At 32.6% G+C, this 20723-nt stretch overlaps 1 protein-coding gene across 1 annotated transcript; it reads right to left on the bottom strand.

Annotated features, from left to right (window-relative positions):
* Positions 1-1545: 1545 nt before the first annotated feature.
* LOC132699772 (cytochrome P450 9e2-like) lies at positions 1546-16223 on the bottom strand. The gene is made up of 8 exons (XM_060666655.1): positions 16067-16223; positions 15628-15837; positions 10943-11106; positions 10720-10885; positions 8265-8430; positions 7999-8206; positions 5471-5713; positions 1546-2257 (listed from the first exon to the last, which is right to left on the bottom strand). The coding sequence occupies exons 2-8, from the start codon at positions 15828-15830 to the stop codon at positions 1818-1820; spliced, it is 1590 nt and encodes a 529-aa protein (XP_060522638.1). The 5' UTR covers positions 15831-15837; positions 16067-16223; the 3' UTR covers positions 1546-1817.
* Positions 16224-20723: the final 4500 nt, after the last annotated feature.

The following is a 20723-nucleotide window of genomic DNA, read 5'->3' as shown; positions in this document are numbered from 1 at the left end:
GAAGTCTCAACAAATTATTAGATTGTTTGGCTGCCTTGGACAGATATCCTTGAAAGCAATCAACTATGCGTTAAGTTAAAACAGAATCCACTTTGACACAAATTTGAATGTAACTTCGGACATTAATTTGCTACAAATTAGTAATTAGGAGTATAAACAGTGTAGATAATTGATTTTTATGATAATAGAATAATAATGATAACAATATTTATATTTCAACAAAATAATACAAAATGCATATGGTTGCAGAAAAATAGTTAAAAACAATTACCTAAAGTTCAAGTTCAACCCCTAAACACTGAAAGTAATATTCAAATATATACTTGCATATTATGTCCGATTCTTAACACAGCAATAAATTAAAAAGTTTTTTTCTATAGTTGCAAAAAAAAAAAAAATAAAAAACATATAAAAAAAGGAGACAAACATCAAATCCCGCTCTGCGTAGAGTCGTCTGCTACACACAATCGTTCTCGAGGGAGACGTTTAAATCAGTTTAAGCATTTTCTTAATTATTTCGGAACTCTATTGTCGTTATAAGAGAAAGATCTGTGAAAGAGGTTTAGTTGATGCTGTGGTAGGCAATATATAGCCACGAAATATCAAGTTCAGCGTATGAACGTCAGTACGAAAACTAATTTTATTATAAAGGTGATGAGGAAAAAATCCAATATTTTATTATGAAACAGAGGAACAGAATGTAATTTAATGATATATGATATTGGATCCCTGACACGTAAACCATAAATGAAACGCAAACAGCCCTTTTTGACCCACACAGCAATGAAAGTGACTTAAAACCACCGGATCAATCAATTTTGTTTTTAATGACTTTGACAACAAATTTCTACAAATGTTGGAGCATATTATTTCTTCACCTTGAATTTTTATGCGAAAAGTATCTTGAATGGTATCACACTGTTTATCAAATATCATTATTGAAGATTTTATTTGCAGTAATTTCTAAATTATGATCATTTGAAAACTGTATTAATCTTTGCAAATCTTCATTTGAAATGAAAAGTACAATTGTGTATTATCTGCGTAAAGGTGAACATTGCGTAGATAGTAAATAGAAGGAACCTTGTGGAACGCCACACCTAAATAGCTCCGCAGATGACCCAGAAAACTCCACACTGATAATTGCGTAGTAAACTTATAGCTCCTCCGGAAAACCAATAAAATTTAAAATTGCAATTATGCCTGGTTTAACCTCTATCTGCGACTCTAATTATCTCATCTGTGACATCTAGCCATGCGGTCGTACAACGAAACCCTTGTCTAAAACCCAACTAATTTAAAGGAGGTACATCATAATTTTTGCAGATGCTCTCTCATCTGATAATTCATTATTTTTCCAATGACATTTGATAATATTGGTAGTATGCAATTTAGGTCACTAAAATCTGAAAGTTCGAACTTTCTAGGGAGTGGAATTACTTTCGACATCTTCTACTTCTCCGGAAGTACTTTATCTAATAGACAGGAATTAACAATATTAGTCAGAAAGAGGGAAATTCTAGGACAGCTCAAAAGGAATATATTAATATTTAATTCATCTTCTCCCAATGCAAGAGTCTTTATTTTTAACAAAAACTGTGTAAAATTTAAATGACACTTTAAAATGTGTTTTACAATTGTTTATTTTATTGTTATACACATTAATAAACATTTTAGTTCTTTTTTTCCCCACAATCATAGAAAAAATAACGTAACTAACTGTGTGTAATGTTTTATATACCAAAAATATATTCCGAAAGTTATTTCAGGTTCAATACATTTTTTACTTAGAAAGCAGTAAAAAATAACAATTCCGCTTAATATGTTTGGAGACGTTTCAGGCCCATCCAGAAGCGTCCTTCGGCGAATAAATTGAAATTTTTTTTGCATAGTACCAGAGGAATCTGCGTTTTGGCCGTGGGAATAAATTCAAATTTTGATATCAATCTAAACAGGATGGCTTTAACTTCCAAAATGGCGAACCTAGACCCGATACAAGCTCGCGGTCCCACGCCAAACGGAAAGTAGGTGTACGGAACGATATTGTTTTTATTTTCGTCTGAAAATCTCTCCGGATCGAACTTTTCTGGGTCCGGGAAATATTTCGGGTCTCTTTGCACACTGTACGAGGCCGTCATGATTAAATCGCCCGGGTTAAGATGAACCGGTCGTTCTTCTGGACTGACTGGTTCTATGACGTACGGTTTGGTGCACACCCTGTCTGACAGTGGCGATACTGACCATTTTCTTAGGGTTTCTGGAAAGAAAATTTAAAAATGAATTTTATTGAATCGTTTGTTTCGCTTTTTAATATTTATTTTGCGGGTTAAATCAAAAAATAATTTTTAGTAAATAGTTCAAACTAATTTGACACTATACCGGGTATTCATTAATGGTATCTCAACTAATAATGTTTTTTTTATTTTGTCGTGTCTGCGGATAGGGTCCCAAGGGGAAAAAACCTGTATCACTCATTTTACGACTGAAAGTAATTCTTTATAAAAAGGTGTGTTTGTTGAGAAAATGGTGTTAAAAACTCAGAAAAATATGAAAATGCTTCAAGAGCAAGGTACCATTATTTATTACTTTAATTAATTTACTATTTATTTAAACTGCTGTGTTTAGTGTGAACGTCAGCAACGCAAAAGTTTTTTTGTGTCAAAAGTTATTCATAATTATTCATTCATTAAAAAAATTGTTTAAAAAAATATCTAGTAATAGATATGCTGTAAATATATTATCATTAAGCAAAATATTTTTTATTATTTTTTATTTGTATTTTTTATATTATTTTGTTATTGAAGTATTCATATAGATGTTTGTTTTATTTAAACAAGATTATATGAGTTATGGGAGCATAGCAAATAGAACATTTTTTTATTAGGTATCTCATCGGAAGCTTTGACACACTGACTAACGAAAAATAGGCCTCAAAATTGTCCATTATTATCTTAAACGTATAATTAATACTTTGGATAATATAAGTATATCCAAAGTAATAAAATTAATTCTGAAAGTTTCTAATTCATAATACATTTATTTAAGGTTTCGACCGGTGTATTCCATCTCAAAATTTAAAAATAAAATAAATACAAATAGAAAAAAACAAAAAGCAAAATAAGTTTACGGAAAAAGTAGAAAAAACTAAACGATTTCTTAAGAAGAATAAAAATATAAAAGTACTAATACCTAAAAAATCTAATGAAACGGTTTTAATGAACTCTAAAGATTACAATAAAAAGATGTGCGAACTGCTTGGAGACGAAAATACATACAAGAAAATAAAATCTAACCCAACACAAATTTTTCAAAAAAAGGCAAATGATATTATTTCAAATTCGGAAAAACGACTGTTTATTCCACAAAAAACAGCAAAACAACTAAAAATCAATAACGCATTACCACCAAGAATATACGGACTACAGAAATTGCACAAACCCAATATACCACTAAGGCGAATCGTGTTCTGTTTACAAACAACAATTACAAAGATATGTTAAAAAATGTAATAAACCAAAATAAATTCTATATAAAAGATTCCATGGATTTTAAAGAAAAAATTAAAAACAAAATAATACCGGACGATCACGTTTTAATATCCCTAGATGTAGTGTCGCTATATACAAATGTACCCTTTGAACTCGTCAAGGAGGTATTAACAAAAAAGTGGGACATTATAAGGTTACATACTGACATCCTTTTAGATGAATTTATAAACGCGGTGGACTTTACATTAAAATCAACTTTCTTTCAATATGAAGACACGTTTTATAAACAAATAGAAGGCTGCGCGATGGGAATGGCAATCTCAGGTGGAGTTGCCCAATTAGTTATCGAATTTTTAGAAGAAACTGTTATCAAAAATCTAAATTTTAATTTACCCTTTTATTTACGTTATGTCGATGACTGTATTACTGCGATCCCAAAAAACAAAATCAAATCATTACAAGACTCCTTCAATAAATTTAACCATAAATTACAATTTATAGTCGAAATAAAAGAACAAAACAAAATAAATTTCTTAGATTTGACCTCGCACCGCAGTAAAAATAGTATAAAAACGAGTTGGTATACTAAAGAAAGCAAATCTAGTAGTTACCTACATTTTGAATCGAACCACCCCTTCGCCCAAAAAAAATCTGTTGTAATAGGTCTGGCAGATAGGGCAATTATGCTGTCCGATTTTGAATTTAGAAGGGAAGCGTTAGAAAAAGACAGGCAGGCACTTAAACAAAACTGTTACCCGCAAAATCTAGTAGTAGTAGACAAAATAAAAAAAAAGAATTGATAAATTCTACAACGGTCTTCAATATAACCACAAATTTCAAAACAATAAAACAAAATATATACCGTTACCATACATTGCAGGCCTGTTCGAAAGCATCCAAGAAATATGACGTGAAAATAGGTCATAAGGATCACAATTTGCAAAGGCAATTTTTCTCTAAAATTAAAACAAAAATACCAGATGGAAAAAGAAGTAACATAGTATATGAAATTCCATGTTCGGTTTGCGATGGTGTGTACATTGGATAAACGAGTCAGTGTCTCAAAAATAGAATGAATGGGCACAAATTTGACAAAACCAACAAAACAGCTATTCATACACACTGTAGTGAAACTAAACATGCATTTGATTTTCAAAATGTAAAGATACTGAAAACAGAGCCTAATACTAAAAAAAGAGAACTCTACGAATCGATAGAAGTTCAAGAAACCCAAAAATCCATAAACTTTAAAACCGACACAAAAGGCCTTAGTAAAATTTACCACACAATTCTGATTTAAATATGAAATATAATCTAAAAACTAAATAAATAAGGGTAGCTGGTATAAAATTAAATCTAAAATAAATAACATCGCCCCCGAAAAAAACGTACTTTCGTAGTTCTGCTTCCTATGCCAATTGATATCTCAGTCCGCACGATAGATTCGCAGACACGCGCATGCCAATTTTTATTGTCAATATTTACACCGTTTATATTTCTGTTTTACAATTTTATATCTACAGTTTTATTTCTACAAGTTTAAATCGTGCCGTCGTGTGTTGTATCTAAATGTTTTTATTTCTACATCGATTTCAAAATTAGGGTAAGTTTTATTGTTCTCGCTCTCGATGACTTGTATAAAACACATTTCTCCGAATTTGGTTTGCATTTCATTACAAGTGATTAGTGATATACTCCTAAGCACGATAAAACGAGTTTTTCAACACACCCACTGATATATCAGTCGACAGGTGATCGACATCTACCTGGCCCGTCCTGACTTGTCCCTTACCTATGAATAAATTGCTGGTTCCTAGTCTTACCCGGTAACAATAGTTATGACGGTCGTAATAACTTTTTAGAGGGATGGCCCGTCAAAAGTCCAGACTACATACTTTGAGACATACCATACTATTATGTAAACAAGAAAAGCATAGCCCTCTAACCCTACACGCATTAAAAAGGGTTGAAAATTCACCTACCCGATACTACCATATCCAGATACTTCATTCCGACCAGGTTTTCGTACGTCACTTTCCCGTTGGTATGCTCCAAGACTTCCAAAATTTCTTTTCTCAGTTTGTCTTGAGCGTCGGGGTTGCAGGCCAACTCGTAAAACGCGAAACACATTGTGGTGGACAAAGGATCGAAACCGGCTAAGAAAAATATCATGGCCTGCGAAGTTATATCCTGATCGGTTAGTTCGACGATGCGTTTCGATTTTACTGCAAACAAAAATATAATAGATCGATCTCCATCTGCTCAATAGGTCTGCTCCAATAATTCCTCTCAAATGAAACGCAAAATCATAACAGGGCTAGGGTAAATTACAAAGGGCAATTTTTTAATTTATTTTGTCAATATGTATAATATGATATATACAGTATGTCCACGGAAAGAGTAGAAAAAATGACTAAAGAATGTAATATATTATATGTTCTTTGTTTACATTGTCTTCGAAGGTTTTCATTTTTTAAAGAAACTCCGACATATTGCCTAGTAAAACATGTAAAAACCCTTTCGTACTTAATTCCTTTCATTTCACTGAACAACTAAAAACCATTATGTTAGTTCCAAATGATATTCTGGTTAGTTTCGACGTGGAATCCCTATTCCTGAAACTCTCAATATTATTTCAGATATATTAAAATCAGAGAATCTGAGGCCAAACCTTCCCATCTTAATTAAAAATTGAACTTAGGTGGCTTTTACTTGATGAAAATCCATTTAACAAAATAAATAAGAACTGAAAGTTCAGATTTTCACGAAATTATCTTTATCAACTGTAGTATTTACAAACTACCTGCTACTATATATACCGAAAAATGATAATAAAACCATAATTAATGTTGTTGTGAGAATTTAAGTTCAATAAAGGAGAGGTATTTAAATCTAATTGATCGTTAAGAAATACATTTGAATATCTCTTTTTGTTAATCTCATGGCTTCCAATAAATTTAATTTTCTATTTTTTGTGTCTGTATGTAATATATCAAAATTGTCGTCAAAAATGTGTTTTTCTGTGTGTAGCATAATTAGAATATAGAATATTAGAATATAGTTTTCAAACGCTCTTTTATGTTCGTTAATGCGTTTCTTGAAGGATCCACCTGTTTGTCCAATAAAAATTTTAGGACAAGATCTCCATTTCAACCTGTAAACACCTGATTTTTGAGATTTTGGACATTTCGTTTTATTGTTAAAAACAAAATTCCTATTGTGTTGTTAGTTCTGAAAGCTATTTTTAAACCACATTTTGACAAATGTTTTGAAACTTTTTCACTGGGTTCCCCTATGTATGTAATTGTTTTAAATTGTTCGTGTTCTGTATATGGTTTCGGATAAATAGAGTTTATTGTTGTCTGGATTTGTTTTTCATTTATGATTTAATCTATAATGGACGGATTGTAGCCGCTGTTCAGTGCAATTTGTTTAATGATATTAAGTTCTTTGTTGTAATTTTCTGTTAAGAGTGGCGTATTAAGAAGTCTGTGTATAAAAGAGTGAAATGCAGCCATTTTGTGTGTATAAGGGTGATTTGAGCTGTTATTTATGACGGTGTTCGTGTGTGCCACTTTCAAGAACACACTGAAGAACAACAATCAGTTTCCGGATATATCAGCGACCTAGTTAGTTTATGTTTAAGTTCCTAACTAAGTGCATATATGACAGTATTCTATGACTTTATTAATTTATTAAGGGTGTAGCTTTTGAAACAAAAACATCATCTATTAGAAATGAAAAATAAATAAACAGGGGAACGTCTGAGCTTGTTTCCTTCAAGGAAGAAAATAATGCATCCCTGATGAAAGAGCCCTGAATCTAGAGCCTATGTTTCAGACAATTGAATACCCAAATAAGCAAGAAGAAGAAGAAGAGCAAGAAAGCCTTACTGTATACCGTTTCTGTAAAAGATTTAATTTGACTGGCCATATTTTTTTCAAAATTTTAGAGAACGATCGTAACATGCACAAGGGCCTTTAATCTGAGACAAAATCTGTATGGTTTACCTTTGGAGTAGGAACAACATAGATAATTTTCCAAATCACATGGAAATTTTCGGGATATTACCAGACGGGTTTGGGAGCAATCGGATGTTTTCGGAGATTTGACCGTACGGCTTGAATTTTGAAGTTTGTCAATTATGATGATCATGTCAGTGAATGTATTCGCTCCGCTAGTGCCAAATAAACTCATGACTCAACTGGCGTTTACCACAATTGTTGCATAATATACTATTACCATATTTCAAACACTATGGAATAACACCCACGACATTAGATTTTAAAGATTTTACTGCCTACAGTATATCCTCATCTGTAACCTCAGAAACTAAAATACTCATATAAATCTTTGTTTTTTGCTGAGGAATTGCCTGCTCTTAGAAAGAAATCATTAATTAGTTCTTGAATTGATTTAGTATTTGAAGAAACGACCCATTTCTGCGAAGTGTTTCCATAGTTTTGTCGGATAACCTTTGCTTATATCTAAAATATAAATGAGTTCTTACGTTTCTCTACTAATTCATCGCTATAATCGTCCATGTTCGTTGCATTTCGATTCATATACTTGTTACTTAGCCCTTTTCGAGCCTCTAGAAGTATGTTTATCATATCGGGACGTACAATATTTTGCTCCTCGCGTGCTTTGATAGTGTCGCCGACGATCGTGTTATAAAAATTGCGTATCTTCCTGTTGAAGAACGGTATTTTAAACGCCTGAAAAGGAAACACATTTTGTCCCGAAAACAGAACGGAAGTTGTTGGCTTCTCTTACTTCAAAGAACCACGGCACAAGCAAATAACCGAGGAATTTCAGATTGATGATGATTCCAGTTAAATCGGTGGCCTCTTTTCCGTGAAGATAAAATTCGTTTTGCGGATTGGTCAGGGAATCGACCTTAATTCCGAATGCTGTTGTTGCGATCACGTCATTGGCTAGTCTAAAAGAAAGGTCAACAGTATCATTAAACACCATTGTGTCAGTCTTGATATCTTTAAACGGATGATTACTGCCCTTTGATAAATAGTAGAAGGAAAAATTTAAGGACCCAAAAATAAAATAAAAATTTCAATATAAAAATATAGCATATTTTCGATTCAAAGTGCTAGACGAGATAACAAGCCAGAAGACGATGACGATGATCAAGGCACGAAAAAGGCTAACCCAGAATCTTTCGTGGGTTAGATAAAAACATTTTCCATTACTAGACCAAGCAATTTCTTAATAAATCATTTGCCAAATTTAAGGGAGACCTACTAAAGAGAAGTTCAATGATGGACCCCTGTCTAATGGGAGTCGAAAAAGATACTACATCCACACCACAGCGTCGCTACGTTATATACATGGTAACTCAGTACTGTAGGATTTTCTTATAATTCCGTAAGAGCTGACTCATGGAATCGAATCAGCTGCCTCTCAGTATCTATTTTTCACATTTTGAATGTTATTTCATTTTTAAATTTGACTCCTGGCAATCTTCTGTCTGCTAAACGGAAATGTATGCCTTTCCTATTTTCAATGGTGTTTTATAATTTCAAATTCGGACTAAAATCCCAAATGCCCCCAATCCCAAATATTTTGAAAAACTTTGACAATTTTCTGGATTTCATTTACGTCAAAGGTATTAAGGGACTCCGGAAATGACCAACCAGATCACCCAATTTCTGGCCTTGATTTTTTTAAATCACTTGCAGCATAAAAAACTAATGTAGGAGAGGGTGGGGCAAGCTTTTTATTATTTTTTGTGGCTTTTAACCATCGAGTCGATTTATTTTTGACTAACTTTAACTAAATTTACCCAAATTTTGACGAAGCTTCTGGTCGTTGTGCACCACTGTCCAATATTTAAAATGTTATATATAATAATCATAATTATTTATTAAAAAGTATTTAATAAGAAAAAAGTTACTGATTAGTAACTCTTTTTCTATCGATTAAAAAATTTGTTATTGATATTTACAAGATTTTCAAAAGTTCTGGCTTTAGGCTAAATCGATGGAATTATCCAAAAACACTTTCAAAAAATTAATTATGATTCGGTAATAATAATATGGAATAGCTTGTTTTAGAATTTTTAAGCTATCCATTTTACCCCTGGTATTACGCAAAAAGTTAAAAATGTACAAATAACCAGAACTTATAATTATTAGAAGAAAAAAATGAAAAAAAAAATTCTTGCCCCAGGGGGACCACTTTGCCCCACCCTCCCCTACTCTTTCTAGATCTGTACAAACTAGAGAGGAATTCGTTACGCGAAGAATACTAGTCTAGAATTGTAGAAATGTCCTAAAGAAGCAATTGTTTTCATGGTTTCGTTTACATTTCATTGAATATTACGCTCTAAAGTCAATTGTTCTGTTTCTGTTCGCCAAAATTCTGGACCAGGCTATTGTCGATTAACGCAGAACCATAAAATAACATATAGGGAGAAATATTTAAAAAAGCAAAATTCTTGAAAATAATAGTCATCCGAATTTGGACACCCTGTATGCAATGCAAATTAGTTTTCAAATTTTTAATTGCAGTTTTTAAAAGCCAGGCATTAAAATTACATCTTTCAAAATTTACGACTCCAAATCCTAGAGCGTCGTATCAGTTGATCTTGGTGGTCAGTTTTACAGTTCTTTAACTCCTTTGACGTAAATAAAATCAAAAACATGGCAAACTTTGTGAAAATCTAGATTACGTGGAAGGAACTTTGTGTTTTGATTGACTTTTGATAGAAAAATACGAAATAACTCAAAAATAGGGGGACATCATACAATAAAATACAGGAAACGAAATTATGAAATTTTGTAGTTTTAAACATGATGTAATTTATTGGATCTTTAAAAATGTTCAAGTCTGTCAATATACCTAAAGAAATACTGAAATTCGGCATAGCATAGAAACCTAAACCTCTCGGAAATCCAAAAACTGTTCCATTTAAAATAAAGAAGGTTGATTCTGTGGAAGAAGTGCAGGATGTTCTGTATAGTACAAACAACTTTTGATTATTATAATTTAACTCAAATAATCTCCTTATAGATATGAAAGAATCCCGCAGTAACAAAAGTGACGATAAAGTTCTATAAAGATAGAGAGAGTGGCAATCGAGTCTTATTTTCGCAGTGAGGTAAAGCGAAAATCTAACTCTACCAACTGTAATCTGTAACGCCTAATCACCATGTTATAGGCAAAAGGATAATCTGCCCTTTATTCTGATGATAAAATTTGACCAAAATTATACCTCGTGAACACATCCTTCATTTCCACTTCTATGAAGTCTTCGTTTTTCTCGACGAAATGATTAGTGAAATCATCGACTGCGTCTAACATCAAACTAAACATGTACTTCATTTTGCTGCTGGTGAACGACGCGGACAGGATATTCCTCATGTTTTTCCATTTTTGACCTCAAAAACGCCGAATTTTAATTCTGTGGCAAATTAATTAAGGTGAGCTATTTTCACCTCTCAAAGCAAATAGGTTTTTCGACCAGAGAGGATCTGATTGATCGGAAAACAAGGGCTGATGATCCATAAAGGAATCGAAATCCTTAACCATGATCTGCTTTAACAATTCCGGATCTCTAATGACCAGAGTGGGTTTATTAAATTGATAGCATCCGACGTACCTGAAACGAAGCTAGTGATTGACGGAATGGAGAAAATCAAAAAGTTGAATAGACTGGTAACTAGTAAAATCATAAAATTTGAGAGAATAATGCTACAAAAAACATAAAATTCCAAGTCGACAAATATTTTAGCTTTCTATTAGAATTCGATATTAAAATATGGTAAATGTTGATTTTGGATTGAAGAGCATATACGATAAATTTATACTGTAAACTACACATCGAATTTCTTTTTCAGTTGTAATTAGTCTGGTCAAAATAAATCTTCAAATTATAAAAATTTCGGCAGAGCTGGATTTTAGTGGAGATCTTGGCTACACCAATACGCAAAAATTCAAAATCATAGGACAAAATTTTCTGGTTTTCCGATTTTTCACGTGAACGAAAAAATGCTTTTTTTTGCAAACAAGATATTTCATTCATTTTTTCAAAGGTTTTCCCCGTTTTACTACTTAAATACTATAATAATTAATTAGTGGCCCAGTTAGTAATTATGAGTAGAAGAAAAAACCGAAAATTTGATTTCGAATAGTGGAGCACATAAGATTACTGAGCACTTTTGACAGTTTATTTTACTGGTGTACTCAAGATCTCCAACAAAATTCAGCTGTCGGTATGTTTATTATTAGATTACTAATTTTATATCAAATTTGGAAATGGAAAATTAATTTCGTACAAAAATAAATAAACAAATAATAATTATAGTGGCTAAGTAATAACTGTTTACATACTATTTACTATCACACACTATTAAGAATTTATACAATATTATTAATATTTCCGCGTTCCCGGTTTCCATTTTTGCCTGGCTCGTTCTAGGAGCCGTGTGGCACCTTTCGTGGTGGGTGTCAAATATTTCAATCGTCTTCCTTCTCTCTGCCCTATTTAATTATCCTCATTAACAAGTGTTTTTTAAGTTTTATGAATGGAATCTTAATTCTGAAGTTTATAAATCGTTTTCTGAAAAAAAATACGACGAATGCATAACCATCAGAATTGAAAAACGACGAACTGTTTTAAAGATAAATCGAGTAAAAATCAATATATACTATATAAATTACTTAATTAAGCACGAATCACTTTAAGACGTGCATTAGTCATGGGTTTGGAAGCAATCGGATATTTTCGTTAAATTTTTGCGATTGATGAGTGGTTTTATAAACATCTATAAAACAACTACTTTTTCTACCGAAACAAGATAAATATAATCACCAGCAGTTAGAAATTAGAAAATATGATAAATTGGATAGTGTCAATATCATTTTCATATTTTTCGGTTGTACGCACGTGCCTTTAAATATGATTGCAAAACTCGTATGATTAGGATGACAAGTTTGTAGATACTCTTCTATTGTAAATAATTACATATAAATTTTATAATGTTTAAATATGTGATGGTTGATGCATTTCCATCGAAGAGTGTTATTAATAAGATATTTCACAGCACTAGAAAAAAATAAAGCGTTTAATGAATCCATTTCTCCATTGCCAATTCTGTATCTCTGTATAAATAATTTTTTCTACTCCCTTCTGTAAAATACCTAGTTATACACCGATCTAGCGTGCGGAAAATGTCATTAGATGGTGTCAGTTTCGTGTCCCACGTATCCGAGTCACTTCGGTCATTTCCGGGATATTACCGCATTAGCAATAGGATGTTTTCGGAGATTTTACAGCACGGTTTAAATTTTGATTAAACACTCACTCCGCTCGTGCAAAATAAATTCGTCACTTAAATGCCGGTTACCGCATTTAATATACTATTAACCATTTCAATTCACCTGGCTATTAATATTTTGTGATTTAAAATATCTTGGGATTAAAAAAAAAACAAATTTATTATTGCCGCAACCTGATAGAGAATTAGACACTCATACGCGTTAGCACATTTAATTAAAAGAAATTCATTGACTTTACAACATTGAACTTTATCTCCGTTCAATACAAATGATACAAATGATACATCACGTCAAGAAGGTGGGGAATAGTATATTCTGCAACAACTGCGCTGCACGGCATTTGAGTCACGAATTTATGTGGCACGAGCGGAGCGAGTGCTTAATAAACGAGTGCGATAAAGAGTTTTTCTACTCCCGTCTGTAAAATACCTAATTACCCACCTGATGTAGCGTGCGGGAAGCGTCACTTTACCACGTCAGTTTCGTTTCCCATAGATCCGAGCCACTTCGGACATTTCCAGGATTTTAGAGCACGGATTTACGAGCAAGATATTTACTATGCTTTGAATTTTGACGTTTGTCAATTCTGACGGTCACCTCAGTGAATGTATTCGTTCGGTAATAGTATATTATGCAACAAGTGCGGTAAACGGCATTTGACTCAGGAGTTTATTTGACACGAGCGGAGCGAGTGTTTAATAAACGAGTGAGTTAAAAAGTTTACCGAACGTGTTGCACACTATACTTTTTCAACGACCGTTAGTTTTTGGGTACATTTTCGTAAAACGACACGAATACATTCACTGACATGACCGTCACAATTGACAAACGTCAAAATTCAATGCGTGGGAAATATATCCGAAAACATTCGATTGCTCCCAAATCCGTGCGGTAAAATCCCGAAAATGTCCGAAGTGGCTCGGATTCGTGGAAAAGGAAACTGACGAGGTAAAGTGACGCTTCCCTCACGCTAGATCGGTGGGGAATTAGGTGTTTTACAGAGGGGAGTAGAAAAACTTTTTAACTCACTCGTTTTAAAAACTCGTGAGTCAAATGCCGTTTACCGCACTTGTTGCATAATATACTAGTACCGAACGTGTTGCATACTATACTTTTTCTACGACCGTCACGAAAAATTATAATTTAACAAATTAAAAATAATAACAGATTATGGAATTACTAAATTTCGAATCATTCAAAAAACATAATTCAGTTCTGCTATTGTTGTCTCTTGTTAACTGTGTACGTTAGGCAGAGAGAGATGTATTATTGGATATATCATATAGACAACGGAATAATCACTATTTTAAAACTTTATTTTGTTTATTTAATTTTCTCAATTGATCATTGAGTAGCTTATTTAAAGAAAAAAACTGTAATTGGAAGAAAAATCCATCGTCCAAGGAGAGAGCTTTTAAGAGGATTAAATTTTTAAGATCGCATAAGCATGAAAAAGCAGGTCCTAACCTTAAATTTTGTTTAGTTTTTTATGCAACGTGAACTATAAATGTCACTTTACTTACCGACTAGTCCACTAGATTTTAGTTGTAGTTTATAGCACGTAGTACTATTTAAATTGTCTGATATATTGCATAACATTTTTCTGTGTATTAGTTTTTGGTTGGTTAGTTTTGGTTAGTTTCACTGGCATGACCGTCAGAATTGACAAACGTCAAAATTCTAACCGTGCTGTAAAATCTCCTTTTTCTACTCCCGTCTCTAAAATACCTAATTACTCACCGTTTTAGCGAGCGGGAAGAGTCACTTTACCACGTCAGTTTCGTTTCTCACGATTCCGAGCCACTTCGGACATTTCCGGGATTTTACCGCACGGGTTTGGGAGCAATCGGATGTTTTCGGAGAAAATACCCACGCTTTGAATTTTAACATTTGTCAATTGTGACTGTCATGTCAGTGAATGTATTCGTGTTGTTTTGCGAAAATGTACCCAAAAACTAAAGGTCGTAGAAAAAATAGTTTCTGAATAAACAGTGAGAATCTACGAAAAACGAAAAAGTCAGAATTCGAGATTCCTAACATAAGTCCCTCGTAAGGGATAATGCGAATCAAAGCATTAGATATTTATAAAGAAAAGCCCATCTCAAGATTGGAGTTGACACAAAAATATAAAATTAATTAAGTCAAAAATCGGCAGAGTTAGACGGCTTAAACTAGAGTCAAATAAAAATGAAAAATTTAAGATTTTTATTTATCTAAATCATACTGCGAAACTAGCGCCCTATAGTAACAATCTCCAACTCCAATTTTTTAAAAATTATAACATAAAAACTTTAATTAATGAAAACATTCAGAATATAATTTAAACTTTGTACGCCTTCTATTTCCTAAAACAGTGGCGTTTGTATGAGGCATGTTGAGCTCATTTTTAATTTAACTCAGAATTTCTGACTGATTTTCTAAAAATTCTAACTTATTTTTTAGAAATTCTGTTATATAAAAAGAAACAGAATCTGACGTGGGAATTTTCCCTGCAAAGTTATATCCAAATTCAATATCAGGTGCCTAAAACGGCAAACCCAGTTGTTCCTTAATACATATTCGAACACAGAAACATTATCTTGATCTTATCTTGTAATTTAGTTGGAGGTATTGGAACAAATCACACGTCAGTAAGATCCAACTTCAATATTAGGTGCCTGATATTGTGCCTAAAACAGCAAAACCAGTTGTTTCTTTTTATTATATTTAAACAGAGAAAATTTATCTTAACCACAATAATTTAATAGTTGGAATTGAAATACATTACGCGTCAATACCGTCTTAGAACGGAACGTCGAGAAATGGAAATTATAAAACAAAAAGTTTTAGTGGCAAGACGTACCTGGCATCCGGATACATTTTGTAGACATAATCTCCCCATTCGGCAAAGGATATTGTCCTGAAAGATGTGCTAACCAAATCACCGAAAAATATCCAGGGATTGGTTTGTTTTACGCCCCTGTCCGACCAATATTTCAAAGGTTTAACATAAAATTGCCAAACTGCAACCACAGCAGTTAGGACGACGAGGAGTATCCAAATCATTTTTTATCTGACAAAAATAAACAATAAAATATAAGAATATTTATAACATAATATAATTCGGTGGTTAATTATATCAAAATTTAGCTAATAACTATGTTTTAGTTAACTCTTATTTTGGCGTAAGATATTTTCGAGGTTGTCATAATTCCTTAGCAATTATGGTTGTAAAGTAGCGTTGTAGATTTGCTAAATAGAAAACAGCTTGCTAAATTGCACTTAATTGCCAAAGTAATTACCTGCGTACTGGGTTCACTTCTGAAATTGTTTAAATCGTTTTCAACTTTTAGAGCTTAGCAAATTTAGACGTAGTGTTGCATTTAATGATGGATAAGTTATAAATTGTCCAATTTATCAATAAAAGACACAAACAACATGCAATACAGGGACGGAGTAGTTAAAATACAATGCACGTAATGCATCTTAGTCTTGAAGGTCAACTTATTTTAAATGTTGATGAAGACCTACGCAAAATATTTTAACAATTTATTATGTCTGCGATATGTAAACAAAAAATAAGTTAAATAAGTATCGCCGACAGACAATTCCTGCGTACTGTGAAGTATATATTATGATTTTATTGTAAATAGTGATAAAAATGATAACATTTATTTTTTTGCTGCCGTCAAACATGACTCATGGTTCAATATGGCATTGGTTAAGCTAGATTAGTTTATCATGTTTTTGATCGGATAACAAATCATGAGACCAGACTGGAATTTTCGGAAAACCTGCATTATATGCGTTTTGGGGAACTTGAATATCCATAGATAAGAAAATATGAAATTATTGAGGCATGTGGAATAAGATACTCATACATTTTTAACGTTTACTTTTAAAGTTTAAATAGTATCTAAAATGTGCCACATTTTAACAATTCATAGACTTTTGGCCAGGTATCAATTTATTTCTGAAATTATCGTCAAAAACCTTTATTTTCAAGGCTGTTTTATTTTTTTTAATTTTACTACATACGGAATAGCTTAAAAATAATCTAATTATTACAGTAATACGCTAAGAATTAATTAAATAAGTTTTTCTTATCTTGTGACAATGCCCTCACAGCAAATTAAAATTTTAATGTAAAAATGTCGTATCCACACTTAATGACGATTTGTCAGCGGCTATATTGGTTGTAGAATGCCGCAAGGTTATTGGTTAAGAACGAGATTTTAAAGTTCGTATATTATCAGCATAGGTAGGGTCTCTATATCTCGAGTAACTATATGAGGCAAACAGTTCAGGCTACTTTAGATTACCATCAACTTTATCACAAGTGGGAGAAGCCGAAAATAATCTAAATGGGATTTTTCAGGTGACAGGGCTTTTAACACTAAAGAATAATAAATTATTTGTTAGAAAAATGAACATGTCAAAGAGTCAAAAGTCATTGTAAAGAGTGAAACACACAAACTTTCTAAAAACATTAATCTATTTAGAAATCAAACTGAAACAATTCATGTAATGTCAGAATGAAGCAAAAATCAGCAGTCGATTCTTATTTTTTTGTCCGATATCTAATAAAATTAATTGATAATAGAACACGAGGGTGGGGTGAAAAGTTTCCATCTTGACCAGGAAAAACTATGTTTTTAATTTTTTTTCTTTTTGCGTTATTTTTCAACATAATCTCCATTAACATTGATAGATTTGTCATAACGGTGATATTGTTTTACTGTTGGGATAACTTCTTCGTTGCTTTTAAATCTTTTACCGTCAAGCTATTGTTTGAGGTTAGGAAACAGGTAAAGCCTGGAGATTAGGTAGGTTGCAAATTCTCACTACTCTACAGGGACAGTTTTGTCTTGAAACCGACATTTGACAAAATGGGGGCATTGTATCCGCCATCCTTGTTCTACTACGAGTAATATTAAAGTGTTCAGAACTATAATGATAACTCGAGATTAGGAAATATTTATTAAATGATAAATTTTAGTAGTTTATTTTGAACCCTTTTCAAACGATCTCTCTCTCTCTCTCTCTCTCTCTGTACTCCGAACCACAGTACCAAATAGTAGCCTTAATATTAATACAGTGTTCGAAGAGTTTTCGGAGCGCGGGCATTGAAGATGTCAAGTGAGATCTTGGCGAAACGTCTGCAGGATTCTAGTCGTTAGTACAAAAAACTAACTGCATCTGAGCAAACAATTAATATGCATGTTAAGTATTAGTTTGGACTAAATAATAATTCTTATTTGCCTAATATGATCTACTTTTGGTTAGTTTATTATAATAATTAATATTACTATTATTCTTTTTATCAAAAAAATACTACTGAATTATATCTTGTGGAGGAAATAGTTTGGCATTTATTTTATTATTATTGTTATTATTGATTGTTCTTATGAACATTGATTCTGATTATTATGGTTAAAAAAGGTCTTCAACATTTAAAACCAATCATTTCTGATATGGTTTTAGTTTGTAATGGATTCGTTTGAATTACCTCTATAAAGCTCCAAATTGTCGGTAGAAATGTTTTTTCGAATCAGTTTTTGGTTGATCGTTCGCAAACGCGATACCCATCTTGCACACAGCTTTTCCATGCTCAAATGGTTGTGCAAAATATTTCGCACACATTCAGCTGACATCCTAGGTCTTAGCTATCCCATGCACTTTCAACCTTCTAACACTATGCGATGGATTTTCTCAATCATCAAGTTGTCACCTCAACGGACCGTATTGAGCGAGGCTCGTCAGAAGTACTCACGCGACCCATTTTAACTTCAGAAACCCATTGCTTAATAGTTGAATATGATGGGGAGGAGTCTCAGAGTGTTGAATCTATCTCTTCTTTAATTTGTTTTGGTGTAAAATCTTTCAAATAGAAGTATTTGATGGCAGTACGTTTTTAAAATTTTTCCGTTTTGACGAAAATAACGGAAGCGGCTCGAACGCAAAATAACGTAGCGATTAGGCTGAAACTGTACATACAAGTTTGGTAGGAATGGTACTCTAGGACGCCGGTCCAACAGTAGAGCTAGTGGCTCCGCCTCTTGGCCAGGTCAAAAACTTTTCATCCCACCCTCGTATTATGCAACATGTGTGGTAAACGGTATTTGAGTTACGAGCTTATTTGGCACGAGCGGAGCGAGTGTTAATAAACTGGTGACTTAAAAAGTTTACCAAACGTGTTGCATCCTATACTTTTTCTATGACCGTTAGTTTTTGGTTACATTTTTGCAAAACAATACCATTACATTCCCTGACATGACTTTTAGAATTGACAAACGTGAAAATTCAAGCGTGTGGTAAAATCTCCGAAAACATCCGACTGCTCCCACACCCGTGCGGTAATATCTCGGAAATATTCGAAGTGGCTTGGATCCATAGGACAACAAATTCACATAGTAAAGTGACCCTTCCGCACGCTAGATCGGTGTATAATTACGTATTTTACAGAAGGAAGTAGAAAAATGAATTTTATTGTTGATTCTATTGTTTTCTGTTTCAGAAAGTTATAAATAACAATTATATGTTTTATGAATGGAGAATATCAAGCTCTCAAATCATTTTTGAGACCTCGGAATCGGAGTGTAATTGAATCTTTATGTCAAATGCTGAACAGTATTTCTTATCCGGGATATGTGCTTAATTATTATTAAGCTATCGATCTAAAATTTTTAAGTTTTTACTTTTTTTGCGTTGCTGCCGAAATCTATCAACGTGTTGCATATTATACTTTTTCTGCGACCGAATTGGTTACATTTTTTCAAAACAATATTTACTTCATCGTCAGAACTGACGTTATATTGATGTTAAAATACCATCAGAGGGAGTAGGGACTGTCGCAAAGGCAATACGATATACTTTGAGATACACTATATCTGAGGTTCTTAACCAAAGGAGCCAATGGCTGCTGTTTGTTTGAACAATACATCTTTAAATAGACTAGATTGTTGTTCGCCAAAGCACGGTCTACTTAATTGAGATATCCTCGTTTGTATTTTATTGCACCAACTACCATTAGAAACCCCGTTTGAAATACAGCAAACTATTCACGCCAACTTTTATGAAGTTGGTATAATTTTAAGAGTTGTCACTTCGGAGCCTTTTTAAGCGTTTTGAAAAGTTCACAATTATTTCAATATTAGGCTAAATCGCGTTTTATTGAAGACAATACATTCAGTTAAATGCCTTATGATTTTAGTTCTAGATCCGGACGATCTTCAGAGCTAAAACCAAGAACACATTAATAAATACCTTTACCTGTTATTGTTAAAATACAATAAACATTTTGATTGACGCAGTGTTTTTTTTTATTGTTTATTTGGTGAACAACTGGGATACTACTGCAGGATTCCAGTCAGAGTTCAACGAACTAACTGCATCTGAGCAAACTATCAATATACATGCCAAGTATTGGTTTGGAATAAATAATAATTCCCTGATGGGATTGATTAGTTTGTTATAATAATTAATATTATCATTAATCTTGTAATCAAAAAATTCTATTTATGTCTTGTAGAGGAAATAGTTTGGCATTTGGAATATGTAGAAGAGAACCTATTATGAAAATTGATTCCGATTATGCTTCAACATTTAAAACCAATCATTTCTGATATGGTTTTAGTTTGTAATTGCCCCTAGGTATATTTTTTCCTAGTTTTTGGTAATTATTGTTATTGCATAAATTTGTTTGATTTGATATATATTTTTTAACTTCTGGAACTGTTTAATTGTTTTATTGTAAATTAAACTCGTAAGATAGCTGAAGAAGTTACCGCCGAAACTGAATATGCTTGTATAAAAAAGCCTTAACTTTTCATTATTTAAGACGAAGTATTGCAACTAATATCCTTTATGCCAAAAAACATGAAACTATTCAGCTCAGTACGATACATTAAGAATTACTCTTATATTGTAACACTGCAGTTGTTTGCTGGGTAAGAAATC

Source organism: Cylas formicarius, unplaced genomic scaffold (genome assembly GCF_029955315.1).
Source record: "Cylas formicarius isolate icCylForm1 unplaced genomic scaffold, icCylForm1.1 PGA_scaffold_3__17_contigs__length_32017465, whole genome shotgun sequence".
Lineage (NCBI taxonomy): Eukaryota > Metazoa > Arthropoda > Insecta > Coleoptera > Brentidae > Cylas > Cylas formicarius.
The sequence above is the reverse complement of the archived record's forward strand: the minus strand, read 5'-3'. Positions and strand labels throughout refer to the sequence as shown.

Excerpts from the sequence above, each read along its gene's own strand:
- LOC132699772 (XM_060666655.1), bottom strand. The coding sequence starts at position 15,830 with ATGATTTGGATACTCCTCGTCGTCCTAACTGCTGTGGTTGCAGTTTGG. Across the intron at positions 10,886-10,942 it reads AAACCTATTTGCTTTGAGAG|GTCAAAAATGGAAAAACATG; the intron begins GTGAAAATAGCT and ends GGCGTTTTTGAG. Across the intron at positions 8,431-10,719 it reads ATGAAGGATGTGTTCACGAG|ACTAGCCAATGACGTGATCG; the intron begins GTATAATTTTGG and ends CCTTTCTTTTAG.